Source organism: Hemitrygon akajei, chromosome 6, assembly GCF_048418815.1.
Source record: "Hemitrygon akajei chromosome 6, sHemAka1.3, whole genome shotgun sequence".
NCBI lineage: Eukaryota > Metazoa > Chordata > Chondrichthyes > Myliobatiformes > Dasyatidae > Hemitrygon > Hemitrygon akajei.
The window spans coordinates 56,058,988-56,084,161 of record NC_133129.1 but is presented as its reverse complement, the minus strand read 5'-3'; the positions used below and the strand labels follow the sequence as shown (position 1 = coordinate 56,084,161).

General features: G+C 42.2%; 1 protein-coding gene across 26 annotated transcripts in view; it reads left to right on the top strand.

Moving 5' to 3' along the window:
• Positions 1–25,174, top strand: part of LOC140729077 (receptor-type tyrosine-protein phosphatase delta-like) — a 2,395,537-nt gene that overhangs the window by 2,360,920 nt on the left and 9,443 nt on the right. For all 26 annotated transcript variants that reach the window (XM_073048383.1, XM_073048384.1, XM_073048388.1 and 23 more), the window contains 2 exons: positions 7,112–7,266; positions 20,861–20,996. In XM_073048383.1, coding sequence (XP_072904484.1) covers positions 7,112–7,266; positions 20,861–20,996 — 291 coding nt within the window. The remainder of the gene's footprint in view (positions 1–7,111; positions 7,267–20,860; positions 20,997–25,174) is intronic.

Here is a 25,174-nt window from a genome sequence, read left to right as displayed (position 1 = left end):
AACCTGATAAAAGACAAAAAGCTTCAGCTGCCTGGGAACCCACTGAATGTTCAACTTTATTACAGTCTTGTATTGTTGTCAATGTGAGTTTCAGCAAGTGATAATCTTCACAGACTGAATGGTAAAGTTGGAAGAGGCAAAGTCACTGTCCCAGTAATATTTACTGAATAGAATAATCTTCAACATAAACATGATGAACACAGAACATCATACACATGAAGATTAAGATTTGTGAAAAAGCTTCCATACTTTCATATTAAAGCTATTATGTAACTTACAGCTCAGAATTCAAACATGGCTTATGTTATAAAGAGATGGTGGCTTGAAATTCATTGTAGTGCCTGGATTTTGGCCAGTGAGAAACCTACTTTATGTGGAAAGTGTTCATGAAATGCATTTGTTGTTTTGGACAGTCTCTAATGCATTATGTTATCCTCAATCAGTGACTTCCACATGCATGAACTGTCTTAGTAAGACCAACATCAAGTACACTCAAGTGCTTTGCAATGACATTGTCCTTTTCTCAAGAGACAGTAAGTCACAGTTCAAAATGTATTATCTGAATGGACCATATGCTTAAAGCCTTTGTTGTTCGAAAGGGTCAGCAAGCACCAAAAAGGTTAATTGGGGAGTTATTTCAAGTTGAGCTCACGACTCAGAACATGGAACAGTAAAAGACAGTACAAGCCCTTCTGCCTACCATGTGTATGCCAACCGTGATTTCAATCTAACTAATCCCATCCACATGCACATGGTCTCGATCCCTCTATTCCCTTGCTGTTCATTTATCCTTAGCACATTCCAGACACTCTGTGAATATAAAAAAAAAGGCCACATAGATCTCTTTCAAACTTTTTCCCTCTCATTTTAAGCCTAGGGTCTCTAGCATTTGATGTTTCTACCCTGGGACAAACACTCTACCTACCCGATCTATACCTCTACTTCTCTCATAATTCTGTATAATTCCATACAGTCTCAAGCCACCAAAACTTGAACAAAAACAATCCAAGTTTGTCCAGCTCATTATAGCTGGTATTCTCCAATCTATGGCTGATTAATGATGTTAGGAGTGACAAGCCAGGGACAGGAGTGAGCATGCATTTTCCTCTATTGCTGACTCATACTAGAAGCCTTGTGCTTCCTACACAACCATAAACATAAGCCAATAGGCCAAATATGAGAAGAAATGCTGCACCTGCCCATTCACCTCCTTCCTCATCTCCCTTCCGTCCATTCAAAGCCCAAACCAGTCCTTATGGGTGAGGCAACATTCCAGCTGCGAACCTGTTGGGGTCGGCCCATGGGCTCCTCTTCTGCCATGATGAGACCACACTCAGGGTGGAGGAGCAGCACCTCATATTCTGTCAAGGTAGTATCCAACCTGAACATTGATATTTTTTCCCTTCCGGTAATTTTTTTTTCTTCTTTTCCACTTCTATTCCCCACTCTGGCCTCTTACCTCTTTTCCTCACTTGCCTGTCACCTCCCCCTGGTGTCCCTCCTTCTTCCCTTGTCTCCCATGGTCCACTCGCCTCTCCTATCAGATTCCCTTTTCTCCAGCCCTTTACCTTTCCCACCCCCCTAGCTTCACCTATCACCATCTAGCTTGTTCTCTTCACCCACTCTTTTTATTCTGGCATCTTCCCCCTTCCTTTCCAGTCCTGATGAAGGATCGCAGCCCAAAGCGTCTACCTGATCTGCTGAGTTCCTCCAGCATTTTGTGTGTGTTGCTCTGGATTTCCAGCATTTGCAGAATCTCTTGTATTACAAATGAGAGTGGCTTCACAGAAGAAAGATATGACGTCATGATTTCGGCTGGTAGAGCCTGTACCCAAAAGAATCTGCAAGCACCCACTCTCCTAGGTCCAGCCCTGCAAATGGAGACTAAATTTTTCTAAGTTTGGGCGCCATGGTAGTGTAGCAGTTAACATGGTGCTGTTACAACTCAGTACGTCAGAGTTTGGAATTCAATTCCAACGCCGACTGTAGGGAGTTTGTATACTCTCCCTGTGAATGCATAGGTTTCCTCCAGGTGCTCTGGTTTTCTCCCACATCCCAAAGATGTACTGGTTAGTAGGTTAACTGGTGATTGTAAGTTGCCCTGTGATTAGGCAAGGGTTGAATAGGTGCTGGGTGGTTTGGCTCAGTGGGCCGGAACGGCCTGTTGCAGGTTGTATAGTCAGTGAGCGCAGGGATCTGTCACAACCTGCTGTTGTAGCTCAAGCCATGAACAAGTTTAAAGAGGTGTGAAATACAGTGCCCAGAAAGCCATTCATGGAGAAATCAATTGAAGGATATAAATAATTAATGAAATTTTATTGAGAATGGCATTTTGTGTTGCATCAGGCTACATCCACACTACCGGATATATCCATAACTGAAGCTTTTTCTCTTCGTTTTTACTCTCCGTCCACACTAAAACGGCGTTTTCGTCTCCTGAAACCGGAGCTTTTCAAAAACGCTTTCCAGGGTGGGTATTTTTGAAAATGCTGCTCGGGCAGATCAGTGTGGACGGAGTAACCGGAGACTTTTGAAAACGCTATCAGACAGCAGCGCGCTATTTCATTGTTTTCTTGAACGTAACCTAACAATTTCAGAACAGACAGCAACGAGACTGAAGCCAGAAGAGTTAGAAATGTACTCACCAAGTACTTTTGACCCATAACTTACTGAATAAATAAGTATACTCACTTTGCCCTGTTTTCTGTCCTTGCTCGTATGAAGGTGTTTTACCTATTTATGCAAGTACTTCTCTGACAATAGATGTGTAACACTATTGTAACACTGTATGGAAATACAAGATAACACTGATGCACACGTTTTATGCATATAACAAGGTGCTTTATTAATGCAACAGAGTCAGTTTTTCAATGTTCGTCATCAGCCGGGTCAATCTGTCCGTGAACTCCCTGTCGGTTGCCGCCATACGCCCAGTATTTGTTTTTTTTAGTCTTAAGTTCTCCTGCGTGAGAGTCAACATCTGTCCATCGTTTTAAGTATTTCTTGTCTGTAACTCAACAAACGCGCACTTCTACGGCGAGATTCGACACCAAACATGTTGCTTGTTTTCGGTAGATGTGTCCTGCGCATGCGCAGGAGGAGGAGATTCGCCGAAATCTCCGTTTCAATGTGGACAGAGATATTTTCAAAAACGCGTAGTGTGGACGCCTATCGTTTTTACGTGAAACCGACATTTTCAAAAAAATCCGGTCTAGTGTGGATGTAGCCTCAGTCCATTGCCAGAGCACAAACAGAACATCTTTGGCCACTTTGCACAATAATGGACTTTATTTTTGATCTAATTGTGTTCTTTTCCTTTATAGTTTTCTTTAATTTATGTTGTGAATGTTGTGTGCCTGGTATTATGTGATGCTGTGCAAGTAAATTTTTCGTTACATATGTGGATATATGTACTTGCATGTATGACAAAAAATCAACTTTGACGTTGACTTCCCAATTTTCCCAATCAAACCATTCTAACTAAACCATGCCACATAAGAAAATAGTAGGATAGGATTTGTTTTTTGATTATCTTGTCTACAGAGGAACTCGGGCTACAATTGTCAAGTCAGGTCAAGAAATTTATTATCATGTGGGCAAGTACAGTGAGGCACAAGCACAAGGTGCAGAGCTGTAGTCCAGCCTAAGCAAGTAAGAAAGCTTCAACAGCAGATGAATGGAAATAGGGCTGGGTTACATTATAGAAGTGGAAATAAATATCTAATGTGACAGCCTAGTGTGACATTTCAAAGATCCAGGAGTTGCCGCCTATGTTACAAAGAGTTGAGTTCAGCTTCGGACAATAGCCTGGGTGGAGTCAATGGCCTGGAAAAAGATAACAGGGATAACATTGGGTTGGAGCAGGAAGAGCATTAGAGGTTATTGAAGTCTGGATAGGGTTAGACATATATAAATGGAACCAGGCAAATCTGTACCTCAGCATCAACCATATTGTGTGGGCCACTCTGTCAAGTGCTGCAGCCAGATTGAGAAGAACAGGGAGGGATAAATGATGCTACAGAGGTGGGGATGGGGGTCTGATTGGAGGCTTTCATGAATAGAAACATGCGTCCATACTTGACGAGGCTGCAGCTTCATCAAGGACTGGAGAGGTGAAGGAATTCGGAACAGGTCAATAGTTTGTTTATAAAGACAATGTTCTCAGCACGTGGCTTTTGAGAAGAAGGTTAATAATAGTTGATTTGAAGCAGAATGGAACAATTCCCAAGAAATAAAGATGCTCCAAATTTACTTTGCAGATAAAGGGCAAAAAAAATTGAATTCAAAAGCTGCCTGACATACTATACATTATTGAACAAACCAGCTAGCTTCTCTAATACTTTGAACAAGTTACAATTAGTGGGATTGTGTATTAGGTATTAAAGGTAGGCCAGTTAAACAAATATCGTAGAAGCTGTAATGAGAAACCACAAATGAATTAGTGGTTTATTGTCTTAGAAAGTTGTGAATAGACTAGAAGATTGAATTTGTTTGGATATTAATCACTGCTCCTGCATTAGTTAGACTCAGCTGGATTTGGAAACAGGGTTTTATGTAACAAATGGCAGTAATAACTATAATAAACCGAAGTATATTGAAAAGTATGCAGGATTCTTTGTAGGTGTCTGGCTCATATGCAGATTTATCATCTTTATACCTTTAAAAGAAAAATATAAACCCATCCAAATACCATTCCCTCTGTAGGAGTGGTTAGATTCATCTCAGTAGTTTAAAAGGTTAGCACAACATTGAGAGTCAAAGGATGTCTACTATTCTATGCTTTGTTAATCACTATTATAGTTTCTACTTTAATTAGTCAACTCCATTGTCCCAAAAGACTGGTTTAGAAGGAATTGAATGAATTTTATGTTATCATTATCAGCTTAAAATATGTAAACATGTAGTTTTAGTTTTTAAATATTAATTTCCTCCAGACATTCCTGATGAGATAAATATTGCAAATTGTTTTACAAATGTGGTTCCCCAATATTTATCAGAATAGCACTTACGTTAAACTTTAGTTTTGTTGTAGTTGCTTATTATCAAGACTGCAACATTATCAGTTTTCTCTTTCCAAAGTTCCAAGCAATTTTAAAAGAAATACAATACTGAACCAGTGTTTGAGAAGTTAAAAATAATAGTTATTGCAACACAAACACCTATGGCAGGATGCTGTTTATCGACTATAGCTCAGCATTTAATACCATCATTCCCACAATCCTGATTCAGAAGTTGCAGAGCCTGGGCTTCTGTACCTCCCCCTGCAATTGGATCCTCGACAATCTGTGTGGTTTGGTGATAACATATCCTCCTCGCTGATGATCAACATTGGCGCACCTCAGGGGTGTGTGCTTAGCCCACCGCTCTACTCTCTATACAGGTTTCCCCCACTATCCGAAAGTAGAGCAGTCCTATGAAACCTTTCATAAGCCGAAATGTCGTAAAGCGAAGAAGCAATTACCATTAATTTATATGGGAAAACTTTTTGAGCATTCCCAGGCCCAAAAAATAACCTACCAAATCATACCAAATAGCACATAAAACCTAAAATAACAGTAACATATAGTAAAAGCAGGAATGCTATGATAAATACACAGCCTATATAAAGTAGAAATAATGTATGTACAGTGTAGTTTCACTTACCAGAATTGGGAAGATTTAGCCAAAACCGATTTGTAGAAAAAAATCAGCACATACACACATGCTCACACACCTGCCCGTGCAAGGCTTCACGGTCATGGTAGTCTTTCTCAGGGTAAACACAAGTTTAAAGCAGGCACCTTTTTTCATTAAAGTGAAAATTCTCTTCGGATTTCTTTCGGTTAGCAAAAACAGGTACTAATGTAAGTCTTTCATAAAAGCGAAGTGGCGTAAAGCGAACTTTCGTAAAGCGGGGACACCTGTATACACATGACTGTGTGGCTAGGTACAGCTCAAATACCATCTATAAATTTGCTGAAGATACAACCATTGTTGGTAGAATCTTAAGCAGTGACAAGAGTGCATACAGGAGTGAGATATAGTGAAGTGAACTAGATATAGTGAACTAGTGAAGTGGTGCCGCAGCAACAACCTGGCACTCAACATCAGTAAGGCAAAAGAGCTGATTGTAGACTCCAGGAAGGGTAAGATGAAGGAACACATACCAATCCTCATAGAGGGATCAGAAGTGGAGAGAGTGAGCAGTTGCAAGTTCCTCGGTGTCAAAATCTCTGAGGATCTAACCTGGTCCCAACATATCGATGTAGTTATAAAGAAGGCAAGACAGTGACTAAACTTCATTAGGAGTTTGAAGAGATTTAGCTGTCAACAAATACACTCAAAATCTGTTGTTGTACCATGGAGAGCATTCTGACAGGCTGCATCACTGTCTGGTATGGAAGGGCTACTGCACAGGACCGAAAGAAGCTGCAGAAGGTTGTATATCTAGTCAGCTCCATCTTGGGTACTAGACTACGAAGTACCCAGGACATCTTCAGGGAGCAGTGTCTCAGGAAGGCAGTGTCCACTATTAAGGTCCTCCAGCACCCAGAGCATGCCATTTTCTAACTGTTACCATCAGGTAGGAGGTACAGAAGCCTGAAGGTACAACCTTAGTGATTCAGGTGCAACTTCTTCCCCTCTGCCATCTGATTCCTAAATTGACATTCAATCCTGGACACCACCTCACTTTTTTAATATACAATATTTATGTTTTTACCTGATTTTTATAATACAATCTATTCAGTATACATATACTGTAATCAATTTGCTTATTATTCTTTTTCTCTTCTATATTATGTATTGGATTGAACTGTTGCTGCTAAGTTAACAAATTTCATGTCACATGCCAGTGATAATAAACCTGATTCTGATTATTCTGAATTTAAAGAATGCATAATATCAAAAACAGCAGTGCACGATTTCAAATTGTCATATCAAGTTAATTGGTCTTTTAAGTTACTTGATCTTCCAGAGCATGAAGTTATACAAGTGTTTCTGACTATTGTGTTGTCTGGAAATTTAGATTTCTTAAAAAAACAGAAAATGATGGTAATACTGTTTTCACTTTTGATCTCTGTTTTGGTTTATATCCAACCATATTGTGTTTCTTTTCTATTGGATGAAACAGGATGGTCAGTCACGCACAGTAAGGCAATTCCAATTCACTGACTGGCCAGAACAAGGAGTGCCAAAGTCTGGAGAAGGGTTCATTGATTTCATTGGCCAAGTACACAAGACAAAAGAGCAGTTTGGTCAGGATGGACCCATCAGTGTTCACTGTAGGTGAGTAATCTTTTCAGTGCACCTTACCTTGATCAGCTGAACCAAGAATGCAGCTAAAGTTAAAGGGTAACGACCTTTCTGTCCAATCACATAGTATGTAATTATGCACTGTAAAGTTAGCTTGGTGTCATGCAACACAAATCATAAAATGTCCTGAAAGTTTGCTGCACCTTGTATCTTTTGAATATAAATATTAAGGAATCTTTCCTGGACATGGGATGTCATGGGTTCAAAAATTCCTTAAGGAGTTAAATGTGGTATCTTATGATCTATGAGCTCTGGAAAACAATGTTTATAGAGTCAGAAAAACACTACAGCACACAAACAGGCCTTTCAGCCCATTTAATCCATACCAAACCATTTAAACTACCTAGTCCCACCAACCTGCACCCAGAGCATAGAACTCCATATACCCCTCCCATCCATGTAACTATCCAAACTTCTTTTAAGCATTGAAATTGAGCTCGTTCCATGCTCTCTCAACCCTCTGTGTGAAGAAGTTTCCCCTCATGTTCCCCTTAAACTTTTCACTTTTCACCCATAACACATGACTCTAGTTGTAAGTCCCACCCAACCTCGGTGGGGAAAAACGCCTGTTTGCATTTACCCTATCTAAGCCACTCATAATTTTGTATATGTCTATCAGCTCTCTGCTCAATCTTCTACTTTCGAGGGAATGAATTTCTAACCTATTAAATCTCTCCTTATAATTCAGGTCCTCCAGTCCAGCAACATCTTTGTAAAGTTTCTCCGTACTCTTTCAATCTTATTTACATCTTTCCTGTGGGAAGGTGACCAAAACTGCACACAATACTCCAAATTAGGCCTCACCAGTGTCTTGTACAACTTCAACATAACATCCCAACTCCAGTACTGAGTACTGTGATCTATGAAGGCCAATGTAACAAAAGCCTTCATTATGACCCTATCTACCTATGATGCCACTTTCAATGAATTAACATAGAAAATAGGTGCAGGAGTAGGCCATTCGGCCCTTCGAGCCTGCACTGCCATTCAGTATGATCATGGCTGATCATCCAACTCAGAACCCTGTACCTGCTTTCTCTCCATACCCCCTGATCCCTTTAGCCACAAGGGCCATATCTAACTCCCTCTTAAGTATAGCCAATGAACCAGCCTCAACTGTTTCCTGTGGCAGAGAATTCCACAGATTCATCACTCTCTGTGTGAAGAAGCTTTTCCTCATCTCGGTCCTAAAAGGCTTACCCTTTATCCTTAAACTGTGACCCCTCATTCTGGACTTCCCCAACATTGGAAACAATCTTCCTGCATCTGGCCTGTCCAATCCCTTTAGAATTTTATATGTTTCAATAAGATCCCCCCCTCAATCTTCTAAATTCCAGTGAGTATAAGCCTAGTCGATCCAACTTTCTTCATGTGAAAGTCCTGCCATCCCAGGAATCAATCTGGTGAACCTTCTTTGTACTCCCTCTATGGCAAGAATGTCTTTCCTCAGATTAGGGGACCAAAACTGCGCAATAGTACTCTAGGTGCGGTCTCACCAAGGCCTTGTACAACTGCAGTAGACCCTCCCTGCTCCTGTACTCGAATCCTCTTACTATGAATGTCAACATACCATTTGCCTTTTTCACCGCCTGCTGTACCTGCATGCTCACTTTCAATGACTGGTGTACAATGACACCCAGGTCTCATTTATGGACCTGTATTCCCAGATCCCTTTGTTCTACTGAACTCCTGAAGTGCAACACCTCAGCTGTCGGCAATAAATTTCATCTGTCATTTTTCAGTCCATTTTTCCAGCTGGTCCAGATCCTGCTGCAAGCTTTGATGGTCTTCCTCACTGCCCACAACATCCACAATCTTGGTGTCATCTGTAAATTTGCTGATCCAGTTAACCACATTGTCATCCAGATCATTGATATAGATGACGAGCAACAACAGACCCAGCACCGACCCCTGCAGCACCTCACTAGTCAGGACCTCCAGTCAGAGAGGCAACCATCTATTATCGCTCTCTGGCTTCTCCCTCAAGGCCAATGTCTAATCCAATTTCTCCCTCATCTTGAATGCCAAGTGACTGAACGTTCTTGACCACCCTCACACGTGGGACCTTGTTAAATCCCTCGCTAAAGTCCATGTAGACAACATCCACTGCCTTGCCTTCATCAGCTTTCTTGGTATATTCCTCGAAAACTCTATAAGACTGGTTTGACCTACCATGCATAAAGCCATGCTAACTATCCTTAATCATTCCCCGTCTATCCAAATACTCACATATACAGTGCCTTAGAATCCCATCCAATAAGTTTTCCACTACTAATGTCAGGCTCACCAGCCGATAATTTCTTGGTTTATTCCTAGAGCCTTTCTTAAACAATGGAAAAACATTGGCTATCCTCCAATCCTCAGGTACCTCATCTGCCGCTGATGATTTAAATATCTCTGTAATTTCTACATTTGCCTCCCACAGTGCCCAAGGGAATACCTTGTAAGGCACTAGGGATTTGTCCACCCTCCTCCTCTGTAATCTGTACAGGGTCCATGACCACAGTGCTGCTTTGCCTCACTTCTATAGACTCTGTGTCTGTCACCCGAGTAAATGCAGATGCAAAAAACCCATTTAAGATCTTCCCCATCTCTTTTGACTCCATGCGTTGATTACCATTCTGATCTAACAAAGGTCCAAATTTGTCTCTTGCAATCCTTTTGCTTTTAACATATCTGTAGAACTCCTTAGAATTCACTTTCACCTTGTCTGCGAGAGCAACCTCAGGCGGCCTTTTAGACATCAGGATATCTTCCTCCTCAAGCACCTCATTTGTTCCTACCTGCCTACATTTATGCATCTCCTCTTTTTTTTTACCAGGGCCTCAATATCTCTCAAAAGCCAAGGTTCCCTAAAACTGTTATCCTTGCCTTTTATTCTGACAAGCTTTGTACTTTCAAAATTTCACTTTTGAAGGCCTCCCACATACCAAGAACATGTTTGCCAGAAAGCAGCCTGTCCCAATCCACAGATGCCAGATCCTTTCTAACACCATCAAAGTTGGCCTTACTCCAATTTAGAATCTCCACCTAAGGACCAGACTTATCCTTTACCATATTCACCTTGAAACTAATGGCATTATCATCACAAGACACCAGGTATTCCCCTAATCAAGCTTCTTTCACATGCCCTGTCTCATTCCCTAATAGCAGATCAAGTATTGCATACTCTCTCATTGGAACTTCTATCTACTGATTAAGGAAACTTTCCTGAAGACATTTGACAAACTAAAGTTTGTCAATCTGGTCCTTTTACATTATGGGAGTCCCAGTCAGTATGTGAAAAGTTAAAAGCACCTACTATCACAATCATGTTTCTTGCAACAGTCTGTGATCTCTCTACAAATTTGTTCCTCTAAATCCTGTGGAATGTTGTGTAGTCTTTAATGTAGCCCATTAACGTGATTAAACCATACTTATTCCTCAGTTCCATCTGTAAATCTTTATTAGATGAGTTCTCCAGTCTGTCCTAAATGAGCACTGCTGTGACATTTTCCCTGAGTAGTAACACCACCCATCCCCTTTTGATCCCTCCTGCTCTATCACATCTAAAACAACACAACCCTGGAATATAGAGCTACCAGTCTTGCCCTCCTGCAATCAGGTTTCACTAATGGCCGCAATATCATAATTCCACGTGTTAATCCATGCACTGAGCTCATCTTCCTTTCCCACAATACTTCTTGCATTCAAATAGACGCATCCCAGAATATTAGTACCCCTCCAGTGTAGGTGCAAACCATTTTTTCTGTACAGGTCCTACCTTCCTTGTAAGACAGCTCAATGATCCAAAAATTTGAAGCCCTGCCTTTTACACCAATTCCTTAGCCATGTGTTAAACTATATGATCTTCCTATTTCTGGCCTTACTAGCACATGGCATGGGTTGCAATCCAGAGATCACATCCCTGGAGGTCCTGTCCTTTAACATAGCACCAAACTCTCTGAACTCATTTTGCAGATCCTCGTCCCTCTTCCTACCTATGTCTTCAGTACCTATATGTACCATGACCTCTGGCTGTTTACCCTCCCACTTAAAGAATCCTGAGGACATAATCTGAGATATCCCAATCCCTGGCACTTGGGAGGCAACATACCATCTGGGAACCTTGTGCTCATCTACAGAACCTCCCTTCTGTTTCCCCAGCTATGAATCCCCAATCACCATATCTCCCCTCTTCTTCCCATTTTCCTTTTGAGCTATGGAGCCAGACTTAGTACCAAAAACCCAACTGCTCTGATTTTCCGCTGCTAGGTCATTCACTCCAAAGTCGTATTCCCTTTGTTGATGTGGATGGCCACAGGGGTACTCTGCACTGGCTGCCTAACCCCTTTCATCCTCCTGACAGTAACCCAGTTCCTGGGGTGTAACTTCCTCTCTATATGTCCGGCCTATCACCATTCAGCCTATAGAATGATCTGGAGTTCATCCAGTTCCAGCTCCAATTCCTTTATGCAGATTGTTAGAAGCTGCGGCTGGATGCACTTGCAAGTGAAGTCGTCAGGGATACTGGAAGTCTCCCTGCCTTCCCACATCTCTCAAGAGGAGCATTCAACTATCCTGCCTGGCATTCCTAATGCTCTAATTATTATAAAGAAGGAAACAAAAAAAAAACTGAAAAAAAATCTACCTGAAGTCTCAAATCCCCACTCTAACAGTGTTCACTCCAACAATAGCCACTCCACTTGCCCCTCTGCCTTATTTTTATTTGCCCTCGCTAATGAATCCTGCTCTCTGATTGGCCATTGTTCAAACACCAAAACTCCCTTGAAGCATTGTTTTTTAATGCACATTTACTGATCACTATGAGCCACCTCTTCTCCCGCTCCTGGTCTTTAATTGGCCGCTGTTCAAACAACCGTTATACCAATGGAACCTTTACCATTGCAATTTCAATCCACTCTGCAGACTTTCTGTGGACTTTCAATCCACTCTGCAAATCCTCAATGGGTTCTTTGAAATTCTGAACAGATAGTAGAGAATCTTCTGTTCTGGTAAAAAATATTATTTCATCAATTTGGAATAAAGAAGCCAGAATCCAGTTGGTGGAGAGAGGGATGTGATGTTGCTAGAACACAAGAAAATAGGGGCAGTAAAAGACACACAAACCTGCTCCATCATTCAGTACAATCACAGGCAAACTCTACTACCCTCAACTACAGTTCCCTATAACCCCACAATCTCTTAATTTGCAGATATATTAAATATATCTTATGATCTGGCCTCCACCCACACTTGGGGCAAGGAATTCCAGAGATTCATTTCTCTCTGAGCAAGGAAATGTCTGTGTACTGCAGTTCATCATGGGTAAAGCCCTCCCTACCATTGAGCACATGTACACAAAATGTTGTCACAGGGAAGCAACATCCATCATAAGGGATCCCTACTACCCAGGCCACGCTCTCTTCTCACTGCTGCCATCAGGAAGAAAGTACAGGAGCCTCGGGACTCACACCACCAGATTCAGGAAGAGTTATTACCCCTCAACCATCAGGCTTTTGAACCAAAGGGAATAACTTCACTCAACTTCATTTGCCCTATCACCAAACTGTTCCCATAACCTATGAACTCACTTTCAAGGGCTCTTCATCTTGTGATCTTGATATTTATTGTTTGTTTATTCTCACAGTTTGCTGTCTTTTGCACAATGGTAACTAATCCTCCTTGTTAGTATTTAGTTAATGATATAGTGTGGATTAGACCCTTCTGGCCCTTCGCACTATGCCGGCTTTGCAACCCCACAATCTCGAATAACCCTAATCTAATCACGGGACAATTCACAATGACCATTTAACCTACCAAGTATATATTTTGACTGTGGTGGAAACCAGAGCACCCAGGGATACCCCACACATTCCACGTTGCACTAGCCATGGTACCCACAAATTCTTAAACTAGAACTTCTTTGAAATAAAAGCCCAAAATGCCACTTGCCTTCTTAACTACCGTAGATTCCGGACTACAGAGCGCACCTGATTAAAAGCCGCTGGCTCTAATTTTAGAAATAAAATCAATTTTTTACTTGTACAGGCCGCACCGGATTTTCGGCCGCAGGTGTCCCACGTTGTAATATGAGATATTTACACAGAAAGATATTACACGTGAGGATTTTTTAACTTTTAATTAAATCCATATGGTAACATAAACAAATACATATTGCAAATGCTTTTTTTCGAACCGTGCCTGTAACGCGGCTACTTTTAAATATACGTTGCGTATACTTTTTTACTGAACAACATTCCAATATCTCCTAACGACTGGTAAAAAATATATATACTGCAGCCTACCAGGAAAAGTTATTGATCGCCTTTAACTTAAAAGCAGCGTTCGCTCAGATCCAATGCCGCTCGCGTAATGCCGCTCGCCCCCCGCCTTCCCGTTTATCGCAAACCGGTATATTTCCCACAAGACGCGGCGAAACCGGGTGTGACGTCATAGCATCTCGCGATATAGTACAGAAAACAAATATAGTTAAAACACTTCTAACTTTAACTAGAAAATGAATTACTAAGTGAAAATATTATAAACTAAATAACTGCCATAAAGGCAGCACAATGCTTTTCTTCGAGTGTTTTCCATGTTGATGAGGGTGAGTACAAATGACTGATTTACAATAATTTAATTGTGCAAGTGCGCTTGATTTATCGTACAATTTCATTGGACCTCTGTGAACTACTCATCAATTTTATTGGTCTACTGTTACGAGGCAAAATGTTTTTGGCGGCATGAAAAAAAATCATGCATTAGCCGCACCGGATTAAAGGCCGCAGAGTTCAAAGCTGTTCAAAATGTGGGAAAAAAGTAGCGGCTTATAATCCGACATCTACGGTAGTTGTTGGACGTACCTGCTAACCTTTTGTAATTCATGTACTTGAACACCTTGATCCCTCTGAACTTCACTCATTTTCAGTCTCTACTTAGATAATGACCTTTTGATTCCACTTTCTGAAGTGCTTAATCCACATTAAACTCTCTTTTGCCAGGTTTGCATCCAATCTCTCAACCTGTCTCTATTCCGTTACAGGATCACAATGTCCTCATCAAAACATGGCTTTTCACCCATCTTTATATCATCAGCAAATCTGGAAACTTTACATTTTGCCCCCTCCTTCAGGTCATTAATCACACCGACAACTTTATTATTTATTCATCAACACACTGTGTGGAATGGGCCCTTCCGGGCCTTTCAAGCCACACAGCCCAGCAATCCCCTGACTTTAATCCTGGGCTAATCACAGGACAAATTACAATTACCTCGTTTTTTAAAAAAAAATTCAAATCAAGACTTTATGCATTTATTCCCAAAGCAAAATTTTGCTGCAGCTGGAAATCTGAAATAAAAGCAAAAAATGTTGAAAGCCCACACCGGGCAGCATCTATGGTGAGAGAAATAGACATGATGTGTTTGGTCAATGAAAGGCTTTTGATGTGAAATATTTCTCTCTCCACGGATTGTTGAGTATTTCCAGAAATTATGAATTTATTTTTGTATGGGAATTATTTAGTTGAACTGCAGTTCATCAGTGCTTTAAAATATTGTTTCAATTTTTGGAAGGTATTTATTGCAACCTTTGAAGTATTTGGGTCGCTGGAAGAGAGCTCAGTGCATTGATATTTAGTTGGCATGTTCTGAGGACTAAACGCCCAACTTGCATATCAGGGTATTTAGGAAGCTTTACTGCTCCTGACTGGAAATTCGCTGCAGGCTGCTTCCGAGGGTTGTAAGGGCACTGTGGATAGTCCATCATCAGAGCCATTTCAGTTCCTTACAATCATGACAGCGACTGAGACTGAGAAGAATGTCAGGATATTGTCACCAAGTTCCCATTGCATGAAGCAGATTAAAAATTACTCCCTCTGTTCTGTTTTTCTTTATCTTCTGTGAGCTCAAAAAACAAACATCTACCTCAAATTGACTTAATTAAATGAAGTGGAAAGCTCTGTTCCTTCGCCATCGTCTGATGACATTCTTTGTCTCAGTATCTCCCTTCAAACAGAATTTCTGCATCTCCCGTCTGTAAAGCTCTAAGACTCTCATTTCATGTTTCATTCTGTAGACTTCAAATTCCTCTCAAATGTACTTTTTGAGATCCCTGAGGTTTCAGAATTATTCCCCATTATCTCCCTATTGTATTTGCTCCTGTTCCCTTTTCTACTTTTGGCAGCTTGTCTCTCCATCTTTCATCCCAACAGAACCCTCCTCATCATAAACACAAAGGGCATTAGCTCTTTACATTCACCTCAACAGAAACAATTGACAGATTTGGTAAATTAATAACTGGGCAGATTATTTTTCTCATATTATCTTTATCCTATTAAATTACCTTTTTAAATACATCATTCTGTCATTGATGGAATATGTGGGTTAAGAATAAAAGCATGAAGGTTAAAAGAGAAGGCGTGAAACGACGAGTTTATTGTCATTCCACCATACACATGTACTCTGCTAAACAAGGCAACGCTCCTCTGGACCATGGTGCACGATACAGTACATATAACTCATACACATAACACATGAAGTAATATTACCACAAATAAATTAACAAATGATAAGGTACATATACAATACATTATAAAAAGTAAACAGTTTAACAGTACTGGTGCTTCATACATGATGAGAACTGGGTGGTGGCAAGGAGTTCAGACATCTTAGGCTGGAAGAAGAAGCTGTTTCCCATTCTAACAGTTCTTGTCCTAATTCTTTGGTAACTGTTGCCTGATGGTAGGGGATCAAAGGTATTGATGGACAAAAGGGAGGGATTATTGACAATGCTAAGGGCCCTGCTCTTTTATATAGTCAGTGGAAAAGGCACCCCTCAGCAGTTCTCATGAGCCTTTGTTGGATTGACTTGCAGTCAGATACCTTGCAATTCCTATACCAGATGTTGATGCACTCTCCATGGTGCTCCTGTAAAAATTGGTTTAAATAGGAGCAGAGAAGCTTCAGGAAGTGGAGATGCTGTTGTGATTTCTTTACCTAAAGCTGGTGTTGAGGGACCAGGTGAGATCATCCATTATGCGAACTCCCCGAAACTTGGCGCTCCTAGCTTTCTCCATGGAGGAGCCATGTATGTGCAGGAAGGAGTGGCCAGGCTGCACCTTCCTAAGGTCCACCATCGTCTCTTTGGTCTTGTCCACATTGAGACTCAAGTTGTTGTGCAGACACCATTCTACCATTTGCTTTACCTCCTCTCTGTACGCCATCTCGTCGTCATCATTGCTAATGAGGTCAGTGTTGTGTCATCAGTGAACCTGATGAATTGGTTTGAACTGGACCTGGCAGTGCAGTCACGTGTTAGCAGTGTGAACAGCAGCGGGTTGAACATGCTGCCCTTGGGAGTGCTGGTGTTCAGCGTGATAGAGCTAGAAATGTTTCTGTCAACACAGACTGACTGCAGCCTTTCTGTCAGGAAGTCCAGGATCCAGTTACAAGGAGAGGTGTTGAGACCCAATGAGGACAGTTTACATATCAGCTTCTGTGGGATGATCGTAGATGATCATATTGAAGAATGAGACAAAGTCAATAAACAGCATACTGGCATATGAGACACCATTTTCCAGGACAGAGTTGAGTGCAAATGCTACGGCATCATCAGTGGACCAATTTAGACCATAGTATGAAGGGGCAGAATTAGGCCATTTGGTCCATTGGATCTGCTCCGCTGTTTCATCAAGGCTGATCCATTTTTGCTCTCAGCCGCAATCTCCTGCCTTCTCCCCGTATCCCTTCATGCCCTGACTACTCAGGCAAGCAGGAAAAGGTCCAATGTAGCAGTAAGAAGGGATTGAATGTAATCCATAACCAGCCACTCAAAACACTTAATTGTTTTTTAGGTCAGTGGTACTGGATGGTAGTTGTTGAGGCAGGTCACTGTCACCTTCTTGGGCACCAGGATGATGGTGACCACCTTGAAGCCTGGGGATCCAGAGAGATGTTGAATATGCCTTAGAACCTCAGTTAACTGAGCTGCGCAGTCCCTCAGCACCCAAGCAGTTATGTTATCAGGCCCCCACTTTATGCGGATTGACCTTGGCTAGGGTCTTCCTCACATCAGCTGCAGAGTGCCTGCTCTTTGGACAGAATGGGGAATCATCCTCGCCGGCGCATCATTCCGTGCATCAAACTGAGCGTAAAAGATCGTCAGGAAGAGGTGCATCACTGTCATTGCAGTACAGAGTGCACTTACAGTCCATTATGGTCTGAATGCCCTGCCACATACTCCCTGTGGTTCCAGAGTCACAAAAGTGGTTGTATATTCTAAGTGAATAATCCCGTTTTCCCTTTCTGATGGCACAGAGAAAACACAACTCTGGCTGGCCTGAGACCTGTCTTATTCCCTGGTATGAGGGCAGTATCTCCATCTCTCTGCCATGCTCGGGCCTCTGCTGTCAGCCATGGCTTCTGATTTGCCCTCACATGGATGTGAGGTGTGTTTAATAACAGGGACATCCTCAGTGCACATCTCTACATAGCCAGTCACAAATTTTGCTTATTTATCAACGTTAATGTGATGGTCATAGGCAGCCTCCTTGCTGAGCGTGCCCCAGTCCATGTTTTCAAAACCGTCCCACAAAGCTGAGGTTGTTCCTTATAGCCAGGTCTTTATCTCCTTTTGAACTGATTTGACAAGTTTAATAAGTGGCCAGTATACAGGAATTAGCATAGCAGATAAGTGGTCCGAGTATCCAAGCTGAGGGAGCAGCTTTTTATGCATTAGGAATGTTGGTATAAACCAGGTCTAATGTGTCCTCAGCTCTGGGAGCAAGTCAACATGCTGATAGAATATAGGCAGGACTTTTCTTAAGTTATGGTTGAAATCTCCAGCTGATGAAGCAGCTATCCAGATAGGGTGTTCCATCTCCTTTGGGCCATAAAGAACCTTTGGGATGCATGGTTTGTTGATGGTGCCATAGAGCTTACACAGCTCTTCCCCAGCATTGGCACAGTGGGGAATGTATCCAGGCACAATCACAATAGCAGTGAACTCCCTCTGTAAAATAGAAGGGCCTGCACGTCACCATTATGAACTCTACCATAGGCGAACAGTGGGTTTTCACTACCAATGCATTCAATCTCCAGTTCTTATCAATGTAGATACATACACCTCCGCCGTGGATCTGCCCGAGATCACAGCAATTCTGTCAGCCAAAAAGAGATGAAACCCTCTAGCAGTCTGGCTGCTTCAGGGGTTGTATCCTTGATCCATGTTTCCATCAGAAAGAGCACACAGCTGTCCTTCATCTCACACTGATTCCATCTCAGAGACAGGGAATCTGGCAATTGAACATTTGAAAGCAGAATTGATGGAAGAGCTGGCCTGAAGGGGTTTGCCTTTAGTCTTGCACGAATTCCAGTCCGCGTTCTGTGTTTCTGTTTCCTTCTGCACCGCTGCCAACCGCGTCTCCCTGGGTGGCTGTCGCAGACGATGACGAGGTGGACAATAAGCGCATGCTGAGGAGCTCACCCACTGTCCAACAACTCGCTAATTAGGTAGACTTGCAGTACTCAGTGTTATTGATATCTAGCAGCGTCTTACAAACATAAGAAAGATGTAAGGGACAAACAGCTACTCAATAGGTTGGAGCCGGGGTGGCCACTGCATCTGGACGCACCGCCATTTTGAGTGAAGAAACAACTGTTAGGTTGTAAACACGAGGAAATCTGCAGATGCTGGAAATTCAAACAACACACACAAGATGCTGGTGGGACACAGCAGGCCAGGCAGCATCTATAGGGAGAAGCACTGTCGACGTTTCGGGCCGAGACCCTTTGTCCGGACTAACTGAAAGGAAAGATAGTAAGAGATTTGAATGTAGTGGGGGGAGGGGGAAATGCGAAATGATAGGAGAAGACCGGAGGGGGTGGGATGAAGCTAAGAGCTGGAAAGGTGATTGGTGAAAGTGATACAGAGCTGGAGAGGGGAAAGGATCATGGGATGGGGGGCCTCGGGAGAAAGAAAGGTGGGGGAAACACCAGAGGGAGATGGAGAACAGGCAGACAACTAAATATGTCAGGGATTCGGTAAGAAGGGGAGGAGGGGCATTAATGGAAGTTAGAGAAGTCAGTGTTCATGCCATCAGGTTGGAGGCTACCCAGCTGGTATATAAGGTGTTGTTCCTCCAACCTGAGTTTGGATTCATTTTGACAGTAGAGGAGGCCATGGATTGACATATCAGAATGGGAATGGGACGTGGAATTAAAATGTACGGCCACTGGGAGATCCTGCTTTCTCTGGCAATCAGAGTGTAGGTGTTCAGCGAAACGGTCTCTCAGTCTGCGTCGGCTCTCACCAATATATAAAAGGCCACACAGGGAGCACCGGACGCAGTCCACCACACCAGCCGACTCACAGATGAAGTGTCGCCTCACCTGGAAGGACTGTCTGGGGCCCTGAATGGTGGTGAGGGAGGAAGTGTAAGGGCAGGTGTAGCACTTGTTCCGCTTACAAGGATAAGTGCCAGGAGGGAGATCGGTGGGAAGGGATGGGGGGGGGGGAACGAGTGGACAAGGGAGTCACGTAGGGAGCGATCCCTGCGGAAAGCAGAAAGAGCGGGGGAGGGAAAGATCTGCTTGGTAGTGGGATCCCATTGGAGGTGGCGGAAGTTACAGAGATTTATATTTTGGACCTGGAGGCTGGTGGGGTGGTAGGTGAGGACAAGGGGAACCCTATCCCGAGTGGGGTGGTAGGCGGATGGGGTGAGGGCAGATGTGCGGGAAATGGGAGAGATGCGTTTGAGAGCAGAGTTGATGGTGGAAGAAGGGAAGCCCCTTTGTTTAAAAAAAGAAGACATCTCCTTCGTCCTGGAATGAAAAGCCTCATCCTGAGAGCAGATGCGGCGGAGCGGAGGAATTGTGAGAAGGGGATAGCATTTTTGCAAGAGACAGGATGGGAAAAGGAAGAGGACCCCCTCCGGTCTTCTCCTATCATTTCGCATTTCCCCCTCCCCCTCCTACTTTCAAATCTCTTACTATCTTTCCTTTCAGTTAGTCCTGACGAAGGGTCTCGGCCCGAAACGTCGACAGTGCTTCTCCTTATAGATGCTGCCTGGCCTGCTGTGTTCCACCAGCATTTTGTGTGAACTATTAGATTGTGTCTATTAGATTGAGAAGGGCATTTTATAAAACCAGAAGACTATAAAGAGCATAGCATTATTTAACTCAAAACAAAATGCAGCTAACAAAGACCACATTGGTATTTATGCTTTCACAACATGGTTTATTTCTACAGGCTTCACAGCAATATTGAAGCCTTCAGTGTCTGTATGTGGAAAACCTCCCATTATCATTGAAGTACACTGAATAGATGCTTTTACATTATAGCAATTAAAAGTGAACACTGTCAAATCAGTCATGTTTTTGAAAGCCGAACGCTCCACATGCTTCACAGATTCTTTACGATCTCTGGTGCTTAGAAAATCCTCACTGCCTATTGTGTTAATAGAGCATTCAAACATAGAGGGTCTGGTATTATATTTAATAATTGCTTAGTGTGCGAGAAGCTATTACCAATGCAGCCTCTCAGACACTTGATTGTCATTTAATTAACTCTTCTTTGTCTTCACACAGCGCTGGTGTCGGCAGGACTGGTGTTTTTATAACACTTAGTATTGTACTGGAAAGAATGAGGTACGAGGGTGTTGTGGATATCTTTCAGACTGTCAAAATGCTTAGAACACAACGGCCAGCTATGGTGCAGACAGAGGTAAGCAAATTGTTTTTTAAAATATTAACCTCTAATGTATTCTAATCTACATAAAGTAAATAGATTCTCTGTTTAATTGGCTTCCATTCTGAGTTAACAGCTAAAGCTTGATTGGTAACAATCCTTTATGATGGATCATTTGAAACAAAAGGTTTTTATATACTAAGGCAAAGGATCAACAACTTATAGATTAGCTGTGGCAGGCTCTGAGGACAATCTTGTTGCATTACATGGGACAACTGCTGGGTTGTTGGCTATCAATGTGCAGGACTTGGATTTCCAAGAGGCAGCCCTTACCATAAATAAGGTAAGTGGCCAGTAAGCTTGGTGAAAGTGACTAGCTTTCAACCATAGTGTATTCTGCCAACTGTACTTTGGGTTTTTGATGGTATCATTCATCCTGTGATGGTGGAAGCCAAAGCCACTTGTCAGGTCTCACACGAGAGCGGATGTCGCATTGTAGAATGGAAAGGTGCAAGCTGATTGCCCTTTGTTGCTTTAAGGAATCTGTAGTTGGTGCCAATTGATTTGAATATCGAGTGACTTAAGGTACATTCCTTGCAAGTACATCCTGGTAACCAAATCAAGAGCACCCTTGACAGTAACAGAAATAGCATTCCAGTATGTTTAGTTGGAAAATAATTTGGGCAGTAATCAAGATGGAGAGGGCAGTAACACAAAAATATCTTAGTGGAAATTAGAGTGAAAAATGGATTGTGCATTGAGTAAAAAATATTTCAGTGTGCAGAACCAGTTCCATTACCCGTCACTTCAGATGAATGGTGAGCAAAACCAAATCCTGATGTGGTCTTTTCATATTTATATATAGATTTTCAAACAAGATTAATTTGGATCTGGTCCCAGGTTCACAATACTACAGATTGTAACAAGAAGTAATAGAATCTGTCCTCTCACTGATGTTGACTGGATTTACAAGTGTTTCCTTGTTCACATGCTTCAATATTTGCACTATCTAATACTGGTCTCATCTAATGTAGAACACAGAACAGAGTAGCACTGGGCAAGGTATTCGGACCCAGATGTGCTGATCTTCATGCCAATGTATAGTAAACGTGCTCTTCCTGAGTATTATCCAGATCCCTCTATTCCACTCGTATTCATGCGTCTATCTAGGAGCCTCTGAAACTCCACCAAACTGCTCGCATCACTACTATGCCTAGTAACCTATTCCGTTCACCTACAACTCTGTGTAAAAGTAAATAAATAAATCTGCCCTTCTTATCACCTTTAAATTTCCCCCTCCAACAATTAAAAACATGTTTTCTGGTATTTATTATTTTTCTCCTGGGGGAAAAGATCTAATCTTCATTAACAGGGAACTGGGGCAAGCCAGGACAAAAATGAGGAAATAAAAGAAATTTATTGCTATGAAATAAAAGAAATAAAAAAGGTAGTGGTTGAGGATTTAATGAAACCAAAAGCCAATTAATCCAAAGGATCAGATCATCTTCATCTGAGAGCTTGCCATCTTGCAAAATTCTACAGAATTATATCTGTGGATTAAAGGGTAGAGAACGTGAGACCCTACTTAACAAAGGAACGAGAGAAGAAAATCTTGGGAAATACTGGCCTATCAACTAGAGGGAATACAGAATCTACAAAAGGATATAAGAACAGTACACTGTCAGACAGACAATAGGATGAGCATGGATTTATGAAAAGAAAATAATGCGTGTAATTTGCTGTTCCTTAAGATATGACCAATAGAATAGATAAGTGGGCACCAGTGGATGCAGTGCAATTGAATTTTCAGGTGGCTTTGGATAAGGTCCCACACAGGAAATTGGTCAAAAAGTTTAAAGCATGTGGAATTGGAGAGAACATACTGGCCTAGACTGAGAATCAGGTATTAGAGAGAAGACAATGTGTAGGAATAAACAGGTCTTTCTCAGGTTGACCTATTGTGACCAATGGGTGCAACAGAGATCAAAGCTTGTTCATGATACATAGCAACAATTTGGCTGAGAAGACAAAATGTCATAGAGTCATATGGCATGAAAACAGGCCCTTTGGCCTAACTGGTCCGTGCTGACCAATATTCCTTTCTAAGCTAGTCCCATTTGCCTCTGTATTGTCCTTATCCTTCTAGACCTTTCATATCCACACACCTGTCAAAGGGTCTTCTAAGTATTCAAGTTCATGTTCCATTTTAATTTTCATCCAACCATACATATGAGCTGTCTTCATCACAGCTTGCCTTTCACTGAGTGAGCACTGGAGGGCAGCACCAACAGGAGGTTGCCAGGCTCCAACCCAGCATGGACTCAAGCCTCGGGCATCTCTTTCCCTGGGTAGCTGCAACAGGAGACCCTGCGGCATGAGGGGTTGTTCTGCACAACAACCAAGGCCACGCAGCGCCCCCATCATTGGTCTCGACAAAGAACTAGTGAACTGGACACGGTATTCTACAATGCCAAAGTCCACAAGATCTTTCAATCCTAAGACAACCAATTGCTAATGTACCTGCCTCAACCACTTTCCCTGGCAATTCTTTCCATATTCCTACCACCGTCTGTGCAAATAAAAACATGTTGCTCCTCAAGCTCTTGCCTTCTGGTTCTTGATTTCCACCCCTGAGGAATAGATTTCGTACGCTCACCCCATCTCTACGATGGATTTTATACTCCTCTGTAAGATCACCACTCTAAAGAAAAAATTCCCAACCTGTCCAATCTCTCTAAAATTCAATCTTGCGGGCCCTGGCAAAACCCACTTAAATACTTCTGCTCTTTCCAGCTTAATGATATCTTTTCTGTAACAGGGTGGCCAAAACTGAACAGAATATTCCAAATGCAGCCTCACCAATGTGACATAACATCACAATTTCTATACTCAGTGTCCTGACTGATGTGCTAAAAGCCTTCAGCACCCAGTCTACCTGTGATGCTACTTTCAGGGAACCATATTCTTGTACTCCTTGATTCCCCCTGTTCTACAGCATTCCTCAGGAGCCTAATGTTCACTGTGAAAGTCCTACCCTCATCTGTTTTTCCAAAATGCAATATTTCCAAATGTCATATTTCTAGTTTTGCTGATGATGTAAATCTCTCTGGGATTGTGACTGAGATGGAAGTGTAAATAGGTTCCAGAGAATGTATAGACAAACTAATGGAAGTTATCTACTTAGAAACACAAAACATAAAACTTTGAAATGGTCAGAGATGAGGGCACGAAGTGCCTGTGCACAACTCACTGATAGCATATATGCAGGTGTTTCAAGAGATCAGAAAGTACAGGACCAAGGATGTCATACTGCATTTGTAGAGTGCCTTGAGAAGATTGCAACTGAAGTCTAGCGTCTAGTTTACCACCCCTGGAACCAGTATGAGAAGACAGTACGTCGATGGAAATTTTCTTCAGCCGAGAGTGATGTACCTGTGGAATTCTTTGCCGCAAAGGGCTGAGAAGGCCAAGTCATTGGCTTTATTAAATTGGATTTATAGGTTCTTGATGGGTGAAGGGGTTAAGGGTTGCAGGGAGAAGTCAGGAGAATGGGATTTTAAAAATCAGCCTCAATTGAATAAGAGAGCGGACTTTACAAACCGACTGGCCTAATTCTGCTCCTATATGGTACGCCTTAGTTTGAAACATGCCAAATTCTTCCAGGGACCATAGACTTTGAAGGAGTGGTGAGCTATTTTGGCCTGACATGGGAAAATATTTCTTCACACAGAGGTTGAATCTCTCTCTCCCAAATTTGTTTGGGACCTAAGTCCATGAGTCATTCTAGGGAGTCAAAGGAAATGGGAAGTGGTGGAAAGTTGGCTTGAGGGGACAAATTGCATCTTAATGCTCCTAATTCTCTGGTATGTTCAGCCAGGTTTCTGACATGGAGGCATACAGTCATAATCGCACAGATAGTAGCCATAGGCTCCAGAGCCATGCATAAATACCAAGTGTCTGAACCTGTGCACATTTGATTCTTGCTGGTGGTAGAAGATGGAAATGCCTTTTGCTTCCTCATAACATCAAGCGCATTATCTCCTGGTTATTGTTTATAAATAGTCTATGTAAGGATTACCTCATGACATTCAACCACCCTACCCCCACTGGCCACCCAATAGTTCATCATTGAGCGCACATCCTCAGGCACAAATTGAAAGCAAATCCGACATTTATGGAATAGTCAAAGACCGATGATTGGATGGTGAATGAAC